This window comes from Arvicanthis niloticus, chromosome 19, assembly GCF_011762505.2.
Source record: "Arvicanthis niloticus isolate mArvNil1 chromosome 19, mArvNil1.pat.X, whole genome shotgun sequence".
NCBI lineage: Eukaryota > Metazoa > Chordata > Mammalia > Rodentia > Muridae > Arvicanthis > Arvicanthis niloticus.
In genome coordinates, this window is record NC_047676.1 from 301364 (window position 1) to 312468 (window position 11105).

Consider the following 11105-nt stretch of genomic DNA (forward strand, 5'->3'; position numbering starts at 1 on the left):
ACACACAGAAGAAAACACACACACACACAGAGTCCATGCTACTGGTTGTTTGGTAAGAGTTTATTCTAGCATTTTTTATTATGGAACATTAATATGAAGTACATGAAGTTTTAATTGCCTATACATTATTTGTATTTTACTACACGGGGTAGCATTAATACAACTGTCTCTTCTGGAAGCCATGAGAAAATTAGGGGATATTCTCAATATTGCCTGGTCTTAATTGATATTCATATGTAATCATTTAATGATGCATCTCATTTAGGTGGTTTCCTTGGTGACGAATATTACATTAACTAATCCTGTCAGAGAACTGGTGAACATGAACCATAGGGAAAATCAATGTGCAGAGTTTAACATTTTCAACATTTGGAATTTTCCACAAGGCCTTGGATTAAAAATAAAAATAGAAAGCTATTTTCCATGTTTCCCACAGAGCCATTATCTTCATATATCTGACTTGGAATGAGCCACAGGAGGAACTTCAGTGGGTATACAACAATTTACATTCTTATCTGTATATCCAAAGTTTAAAATCTGAGCCACTGAAGTGATAGCCCTGTGATTAAGACCAATTGCTGCTCTTGCTAAAGGCCCATTCTCAGATACCAGCATCAAAATTAGATAACTCTCAACATTTTGTAAGTCTTGGTGATAGATACCAAAGGCTTCTGGATTCCATATGCAATTTCATCAATATGTCTAATCACCCAACACCACAGGAACACATTTAGAAAATAAAAACTAATATATATGTGTGGGGGGGTGTGGATGGGTATTTGTGTGTTTGTGTATATATCAAATAAAGTAGAATTTTTAACTCTATATAAGCCATTTGTGATTATGTGTGAACATATTTATAGTCTAATGAAGTGATGTTTATACTCATTTATAAAAATATTTTTCCACAGTCAAGGTTTTCTATTTTTTTTCTTTTTTTATTGGCTATTTTTATTTACATTTCAGATGTTGTCCCCTTTTCCCATTTCCGCCCACCAGAAATTTTCTATCTCATGCCCCCTTCTCCTGCTTCTATGAGAGTGTGCCCCCACCCACCTACTCATCCACACCCAAGTCTCCACCCTCGAATTTCCCAACACTAGAGCATTCAATATTCACAGGACCAAAAACTTACTCTCATACCAATGCCTAACAAGGCCATCCTCCCCTACATATACAGCTCTTGACATAGGTCCCTTCCTATGTGCTCCCAGGCTGTTGGTTTAGAACCTGGAAGCTCCGATTTGTTGGGATTGTTGCTTGGTATTGATTGGTTGGGGTGTGTTATGAGGCTGGACACCGCTTCAGGCTCTTTCAGTCTTCTCTCCAACTCCTCTACTGAGAATCCTGTGATCAGTTCAACGGTTAACTGTGAGCATCTGCCTCTGTGTATGTCAGGCTCTGGCAGAGCCTCTCAGAAGACAGGTATATCAGACTCCTTTCAGCATGCATTTCCTGGCATTCACAACAGTGTCTGCCTTTAGTGACTGGACATGGGATGAATACCTAGGTGGGGAAGTCTCTGCATAGCCCCTCCTTCAGTCTCTGCTACAAACTTTGTCTCCATATTTGTGCCTGTGAGTATTTTGTTTCTCATTCTAAAAAGGAACACAGTATTCATACTTTGGTTTTCTTTCTTCACAGGCTTTCAGTGGTCTTTGAATTATATCTTGGGTATTGTGAGCTTTTGGGCTAATATCCACTTATCAGTGAGTGAATACAATGTGTGTTCTTTTGTAATTAGGTTACCTCACTCAGGATGATATTTTCTAGTTCCATTCACTTGCCTAAGAATTTCATGAACTCCTTGTTTTTAATAGCTGAGTAACACTCCATTGTGTAAATGTACCACATTTTCTGTATCATTCCTCTGTTGAAGGACATCTGGGTTCTTTCCATCTTCTGGCAATTATAAATAAAACTGTAGTGAACATAGTGGAGCATGTGTCCATGTTATATGTTGGACCATCTTCTGGGTATATGCCCAGGAGTGGTATAGCTGGGTCCTCAGGTAATGCTATGTCCAATTTTCTGAGGAACCACCAGACTGATTTCCAGAGTGGTTTTATCAGCTTGCAATCCCACCAACAATGGAGAAGTGTCCCTCTTTCTCCACATCCTTGCCAGCATCTGCTATCACCTGAGTTTTTGATCTTAGCCATTCTGACTGCTGTGAGGTGGAATCTCAGGGGTTTTTTAATTTGCATTTTCCTGATGACTAAGAATGTTGAACATTTCTTACGTGCTTCTTAGCCATTCGAGTTCCTCACTTCAGAATTCTTTATTTGGCTCTGTACAAAATTTTTAATAGGGTTATTTGATTGTATAAATTCTAATTTCTTGAGCTTTTTGTTTATATTGGATATTAGCCCTCTATCAGGTGTAGGATAGGTAAAGATCTTTTCCCAATCTATTTTTTGCCATTTTGTCTTATTGACAGTATCCTTTGCTTTACAGAAGTTTTGCAATTTTATGAGGTCTCATTGGTCAATTCTTGATTTTAGATCATAAGCCATTGCTGTTCTGTTCAGGAACTTTTCCCCTGTGCCCATGGATTTGAGGCTCTTGCCCAATTTCTCTTCTATTAGCTTCAGGATATCTGGTTTTATGTGGAGGTCCTTGATCCACTTGGACTTGAGCTTTGTACAAGGAAATAAGAATGGATTTATTTGTATTCTTCTACATGCTGACCTCCAGTTAAACCAGCACAATTTGTTGAAAATGCTGTCCTTTGTCCACTAGATGATTTTAGCTCCTTTGTCAAAGATCAAGTGACCATAAGTGTGTGGGTTCATTTCTGGGTCTTCAATCCTATTCCATTGATCTTCCAGACTGTCTCTATACCAGTACCATGAAGTTTTTATCACTATTGTCCTGCAGTACAGCTTAAGGTAAGGGATGGTGATTCCCCCAGAATTTATTTTACTGTTGAGAATAGTTTTTTCTATCCTGGGTTTTTTGTTATTCCAAATGAATTTGCAAATTTTTCTTTCTAGCTCTATGAAGAATTGAGTTGGAATTTTAATGGGAATTGCATTGATTCTGTAAATTGCTTTCAGCAAGATGGCCATTTTTACTATATTAATCCTGCCAATCCATGAGCATAAGAGATCTTTCTGTCTTCTGAGATCTGCTTTGTTGAGGCCCAAGCTCGAGTCCCTGTTCGGGCGCCAAAATAATGTTGGGGACCGCACTAGCCCCAAGTTGGGGTGGCCAAAATAAATGTTGCAGCCCAGGCAAAATGTTGAGGCCCGGGCCGACCCACGTTTGGGCAGCCACTGTATCCCGGCCCAAGCTGCTGCTTCGGTCTGCAGGTCGGGTTTCAGCAAGAGTGAGGGTGAGGACAGATTCTACCTAATGTCTGATGTGTATGAATCTCTCTCTCTAGTCTCCCTAATGTCTGAATCCTACTGTCTGCCTCTGCATTTTATATGTCTTACTTCTAAGCCACGCCTCTAAGTTACACCTTTAATCATGCCCTTAGGTCTTGTCTCTAACTCTGATCTCTATACTTCTAAATCATACTCTTAAATTACACACCTTTAATCTCACACACCTTTAATCTCAAGATATCTAAACCAAGATTATCGGAGTGTTCTCAGCTGTTGTAGGCTATTGTAATCCAAATCTCATGTCAGGGTATATGGCTCAAAATGGCTGCAAAGCTGATAGCCGCTTTCTGCTAAAAGTCAGCCCCCAACACTGCTTCAATTTCTTTCTTTAGGAACTTGAAATTCTTGACATCCAGATCCTTCACTTACTTGGTTAGATTCACTCCAAGGTATTTTATACTACTTGGGACTATTGTGAAAGGTGTCGTTTATGTGTGTGTGTTTCTGTGTGTGTGTATGTATGTTTGTTGGCAATATGTATAATTACATATACAAATGTGTATATATATATATATATATATATATATATATATATATTCTCAAGATAATACTTTCTTGTATAGTGTGAGTTGCACTGCAGGTTTAGAAAAATACATCGAAAACAGACTGCAGACTGCTGCTTTGATTGTACACTGTACCCAGAGAATGAGGTTTCCAATGAGACAGGAACACATTTGCCTGCAAAAAAAATGCAGAATTCAAATATCTTCTCTTACCAAACTAGAATTTTGAAATGGCCTAGATGGAAAGATGGAAACTGAAGACCTAAAATCTCTGTGTTTCAGAATTTAGTCATTTGAATAGTACCAACATTTTTGGACCCAGCAAATAACCTGCAATATCTCCTACAAACAAGTCATTTCTCTCCTAATATGATGGGTGTGGGCCAGTGGGATGTGAGAGGCAGCAGGGTACCCAGTTGAGTCTGCTTTAAACCCCAGAGACCCTAAGGGAATTTTAGGAGTTTGGCAGTGCTCCTGGGCCCCCTGGTTTCTCTCACTTAGCTTCAACCCTCCACAGCCTCTCCCACAGAGAAGAGCATGGCCATCAGTCACATAGGAACAGTACCTCAGGCTCTCCCACATGTAGATGAGGTATCTCCAAACTCTCAGACCAAGCCAATAAGCATTACCTGCAGCCAGACCTTAACCCACCCCAAAAATGTATATAAGAACCCTATTTGGGAAAAATAAGGGTGTGCGAGAATCATCTCATTGTCCGAGCATTTCTGTCACAAGAAATACTACCACTTCGTAGTTTGTCACACTACCACTTGGGAAGAAATGTGCTCTCCCAAAGTGCCTTCTGGACCCTTTCCATGTTCCTTACTAGCTAGCTGGTGGGCCAGATATCTTCATGGAAAGCCTTCCGGCACCATGACCCACTGATGGGTACTGACTTTGTATTTTGCAGAAAACATTTAGAAGAAAAACATCTGTAACCATTTTAAAGAGAAAAAATTTAGGTATATACTACGCATATGTTTCTTCTTGTTTTCTTTTTTTCAAAGTAAAAACTACATGATCTGTCTAAAACCTTTCTTTCCTATCATTCACCTTGGTTCTGACAAAGACTAGATGTTCAGAGAAACAGTAGTCTGTCAATGAAATACATTTTAAGAGCTCAGATATCTTAAAAGATAAATTATTTGTTGTCAAAAAAATTAGAATAAGAATGAAAACATCAAAAATGTACCCAGAGATGTGACAGTAGTAATAGCAGTCACAGCCTAGATAAGGAAAAACAGATTATGGAAATATCCATAATCTTCATGTCATGTAGCTTGGAACATACAGTTGAGAAAAAAGACATCTTACCACAACGAGGGGTACATGCATAGGTCTATGAGTTATACAGTTTCAATAAAGGAAATAGTGCTTAGTGCAAACAATATCTGCATGATGAGTTGTGTATTCTTCTGGCTACATGAAAATACTGAAAAAGGGCACAACCTACAGAACCACCAAGACACATACTATATTTTATCAGCTCTCATTGAGAGCTATGTCCACACACTTCATATGTCTGTGAATAGTACGATTAAGGTTTGAGAAATTATATAATTTGAGAATATGCATATTACTTTTCATAATGCACTGAAAACCAAAATATATTTCTTTATTTCAATAAACAAGTATGTTTTCTCCTCTTTTCTCTATGATGGTGCATAGGTTAGTACAGACAAGCCTAAAGTCAGTGAACCCTACAACAATAAAAAATGGAATAGATGCTCAACACCATAAATATATATTGTGGGATACAAATACTGAGTTATGTGATACAAAATTATGATATCTTATGAGGATTTGTTGTGATTTCCCAACAGATATGGAACAGTGTGTGAAGTGTCCAGATGATAAGTATGCCAACATAGAGCAAACCCATTGCATCCAAAGAGTTGTGTCATTTCTGGCTTATGAAGATCCACTGGGGATGTCTCTAGGCTGCATGGCCCTGTGCTTCTCGGCCATCACAGTGCTAGTACTAGTCACATTTGTGAAGCACAAGGATACTCCCATTGTGAAGGCCAATAATTGCATTCTAAGCTACATCCTGCTCATCTCTCTCATCTTCTGTTTTCTCTGCTCATTAGTCTTCATTGGACACCCCAACCAGGTCACCTGCATCCTGCAGCAGACCACATTTGGAGTATTTTTCACTGTGGCTGTTTCTACAGTGTTGGCCAAAACAATAACTGTGGTCATGGCTTTCAAGCTCACTACTCCAGGAAGAAGGATGAGAGGGATGCTAGCATCTGGAGCACCTAACTTGGTCATTCCCATTTGTACCCTAATCCAACTTGTTCTCTCTGGAACCTGGTTGGTAACATCTCCTCCCTTTATTGACAGAGATATACAATCTGAACATGGGAAGACTATCATTATTTGCAACAAAGGCTCAGTCATTGCCTTCCACTTTGTCTTGGGATACTTGGGTTCCTTGGCTCTGGGGAGCTTCACTGTGGCTTTCTTGGCTAGGAATCTTCCTGACAGATTCAATGAAGCCAAGTTCCTAACATTCAGCATGCTGATGTTCTGCAGTGTGTGGATCACCTTTCTCCCTGTCTATCATAGTACCAGGGGGAAGGTCATGGTGGTTGTGGAGGTCTTCTCAATTTTGGCTTCTAGTGCAGGGTTGCTAGGGTGTATCTTTGTCCCAAAGTGTTATGTTATTTTAGTTAGACCAGATTTAAATTTTGTACAGAAGTACAAAGATAAATTACTTGATTGAAACTTTCATAGTATGAAAATGTTAGATGATATTCAACATATCTTTTTCTTTGTCTTAACAAAAGTAGTACTTATATAAAAATTTTAAGTAATATACAAATTTGAACTTACAGACAGGACAGCACTGTCCATTGCCATACAAATTACTAAATTGTAGTGGAAAATGGTTTCATAAGTACACAATCTGAAAATATTGAGAACTGTGAATCTAAATTGAGAAATGGATACCATCATTTTGACCTGTGGTTTTGTGTGTAAGCCATATATTTAATTAATGATTAATATGAGATAGCCGTACTGATTGTTGACAGTGCAACCTCTAGGCAAGCTGTTGTGGGAGTTATAAGAAAGAGGACTGTGGACAATATGGACATTAAGACAGTAATCAGCAACATTCCATTTGCTTTCATGGAGTGCCTACATCCAATTTCATGCCTTGGATTTGTTCAGTATACTGTGACCAAAGTACATAAGTAAATAAACACCTTTCTCACTTGTTTCTTTTGATCATGGTATTTGATATAGCAATAGAAACTAAAATATCACCTAAATGGTAAATTGCCTCTGTTGGGATTTGGAATAGCATAGAATCCTGATGCAATAAAAGGCACTGATTTCAAAAGAGAAACAAGAGTGAATGCTAGCACAGTATGAAGCACAGTACCAATACTGCATATTTTTATGGTTATCAAAAAAGTGCTGGATATTGAAATAGCTTTACAATGTACTAGAAAGATGTCAAGACTATCATATAACATACTAAGAAGGGAACATAGTATGAAAAAATGAGGTTCAGATTGTGCCTGTAATATAAAACTCTATAACATTATTTAAAAACACACAATTTCATTATGAAATGAGTTTCATTAAGTGAGAAAAATCACTAATGGAAATATGCCATACAAGATCTTTACCACAATAAGGTCACTGAATTCTATAAACCGATAAATCACTCTAGATGAAGAGTATCATCATAAATTGTATTGAAATATGAGTACTAAAGATTATTTGAGTTTAATGTTACACACACAAACATGCACATACAAACACATGAACATTATTTCTTTACATCAGGTGTTGAAGATTAGTGTCACATTTCTCTCACAGTTCTATTTACTGCTTTAATTTTTAGGTAGTATTTGGTAGTTTACTTTTGCCATTTAATTGCTTTTTTTGAATATTTACTGTCTCCAAAACACCTATCATACCTGTCCCTGCATTCCTAAAATGCACATAACCTCTTATTTCATTAATTCTTACAGAATGTGTGTGTGTGTGTGTGTGTGTGTGTGTGCATACCAATTGTAGAGACCATGTAAAATTGCATACACTTATGTTCTAATGGTTCATTATTAGTAGTATATTGCCAATATTGGTACTCTGGTTTTCCCTGAGAAAGACAACCTCTTCCATTCCCAGGTTTATAGTTTTCTGTAAATGGTTGTGTAGACTATACATTGCCAGCTTTTTAATTCAATGCTGGCATGCACACTGTAGTGACCTTTTTTCTCATTATGTTTTGGAGATTATATTGGTAAGACTTCATGGTATACCTTCTGCTAATCCTAAAAGATATATGTTCACAGCTAGCTTCTTTGACTCTCAAGACCTTTTCTACCATTGTCTTCACTTTTTCTCTGCCTTGGATGAGAGACCATTTTGTAAGAGGGTACACTGCTTGTTTTAAATTTTACATTTTGAAGAGAATCAATATTTATGGAAGGGATCCACTGTATCTTTATTCCCTTTACATTTTCTTCTGGTAGCATGTGATGTACTTTCTAGCAACTTGAATTTTAGACATTAGAAGTAAATCTTCTAGTTGAGGACCAGATCACCTTTTCCATATTTGATGACATAAGTAAGATTTGTCTTCAAGATTATCTTCTGGGCTGCTTGCGTGGACCTTGTGCCTAGAGCAGTCACCTGGCTAATCTGCTCCCATGTGGACACCATATCTCGAGACATTTTAGAGGGGCCTTTGAACTCAGAGCGGCCAACACCATAGCCCAAGACATCCTAGACGAGCAACTGAACTCAGAGCAGCAAGCACCTATATCCTGAGACATCTTAGAGGAGCCACTACATTCAGAGCAGTGGACACCTAACTGGTCTGCTACTTCGGAGACACCATATCCTGAGACATCCTACAGGAGCCACTGTACTCAGAGCAGCTGGAGCTCAGGATCACAGAATCACAGAGACATCTGGACCCTCAGGAGTTCAGACACAAGCAAGATAACTATAAAGGCAGGCTCCAGTCAGAGACAGTGAGTGCAGGTAGCACTAGAGTTAACCAGATGGTGAAAGGCAAGCACAAAAACCTAAGCAACAGAATCCAAAGTTACTTGGCATTATCAGAACCCAGTTCTCCCACCATAGCAAGCCCTGAACACCCCATCACACCAGAAAAGCAGAATTCAGAATTAAAATCGCTTCTCGTAACAATGATAGAGGACTTTAAGAAGGACATAAATAACACTCTCAAAGAATTTGAGAACACAAGTAAACTGGTAGAAGCCCTTAAAGAGGAAAAACTAAAACCCTTAAAGAATTGCAAGAAAACACAACCAAACAGGTGAAGAAATTAAACAAAACTGTTATCCAGGATGTAAAAATGGAAGTAGAAACAATAAAGAAATCACAAAGGGCACTTCCGCTCCTGGCCCAGATACGGGTGGCTGGAGCAGTCTTCCAGCCTATCTGCTCCCCTCTGGAAACTGAGTCTTGAGGCACTCTAGGGAAGTCATAGACAGCAGAGCAGCAGGTAGGTGAACCTGCTCACCGCCCCAGGCCTTAGAACCACAACTAGCAGTTCGGAGCCACCAGAGGGCACCTGGCAGCCAGACCCTGCCCCTGCAGAGAGCCACTCCCCTTCCACCCGTGGCCCGGATACCAGTGGCTGGAGCAGTCTTCCAGCCTATCTGCTCCCCTCTGGAAACTGAGTCCGGAGGCACCCTAGGGAGGTCATGGACAGCAGAGCTGCAGAGGTACCCAAGAGAGGTCAAAAACTGCAGAGCTGCAGGCATCCTAGAGAGGACACGGCCCACAGCGCTAAACAGCAGGGGACACCATACCCTGAAGCATCATAGAGGAGCAACTACATTCAGAACAGCAAACTCCTAGCTGGCCTACTACTGTGGAGACATCATACCCTGAAAAATCCTAGAGGAGCCACTATACCCAGAGGAGCTGGAGCTCAGGATCAGAGAGTCACCCGGACCCCAAGGAGATTTGACACAACCTAGAAAGGCAGACTCCAATCAGAACCAGTGAGTGTGAGTAGCACTACAGCTAACCAAATGGCGAAAGGCAAGCATAGGAACGTAAACAACAAAAACCAAAGTTACTTGGTATCACCAGAACCCAGTTCCCCCACCATAGCAAGTCCTGAACACCACACCACATCTGAAAAACAGGACTCAGAATTAAAATCACTTCTCATGTTGATGATAGAGGACTTTTAAAAAGACGTAAATAACACTCTCAAAGAATTTGAGGAGAACACAGGTAAACAGGTAGAAGCCCTTAAAGAAATGCAAGAAAACACAACCAAACAGGTGAAGGAATTACAGAGAACCGTCCAGGATCTAAAAATTGTAGTAGAAACAATAAAGAAATCTCAAAGGGAGACTACCCTAGAGATAGAAAACCTACGAAAAAGATCAGGAGTCATAGACGCAAGCATCACCAACAGAATACAAGAGATAGAAGAGAGAATTTCATGTGCAGAAGATACAATGGAAAACATAGACACAATGGTCAAAGAAAATGTGAAATGTAAAAAGATCCTAACACAAAACATCCAGGAAATCCAGGACACAATGAGAAGACCAAACCTAAGGATAATAGGTATAGATGAAGGTGATGACTCCCAACTTAAAAGGCCAGTAAATATCTTCAACAAAATTATAGAGGAAAACTTCCCTAACCTAAAGAAAGAGATGTCCTTAAATATACAAGAAGCCTACAGAACCCCAAATAGACTAGACCAAAAAAGAAACACCTCCCATCACATAATAATCAAAACACCAAATATACAGAACAAAGAGAAGATACTAAACGCAGTAAGGGAAGAAGGCAAAGTAACATATAAAGGCAGACCTATAAGAATTACACTGGATTTCTCACCAGAGACTATAAAAGCCAGAAGATCCGGGAGTGATATCATACAGACCCTAAGAGAACACAAATGCCAGCCCAGACTACTATACCCAGCAAAACTCTCAATCACTATCGATGGAGAAACCAAGATATTCCATGACAAAACCAAATTTACACAATATCTTACTACAAATTCATCACTTCAAAGGATAACTGATGGAAAACTCAAATACAAGGAGGGAAACTACAACCTACAAAAAGCAAGAAAGTAATCTTCCAAAAACCCCAAAGAAGATAGCTATACAAACATAATTCCACCTCTAATAACAAAAATAACAGGAAGCAACAATCATTTTTCCTTAATATCCCTTACTATCAA

General features: G+C 39.1%; 1 protein-coding gene across 1 annotated transcript in view; it reads left to right on the top strand.

The window, feature by feature from the left end:
* LOC117723880 (vomeronasal type-2 receptor 116-like) overlaps positions 1-6623 on the top strand; it is a 32060-nt gene extending 25437 nt beyond the window's left edge. The window contains exon 7 of the mRNA XM_034523460.1: positions 5719-6623. Within this exon, the coding sequence (XP_034379351.1) occupies positions 5719-6623 (905 nt within the window). The remainder of the gene's footprint in view (positions 1-5718) is intronic.
* Positions 6624-11105: the final 4482 nt, after the last annotated feature.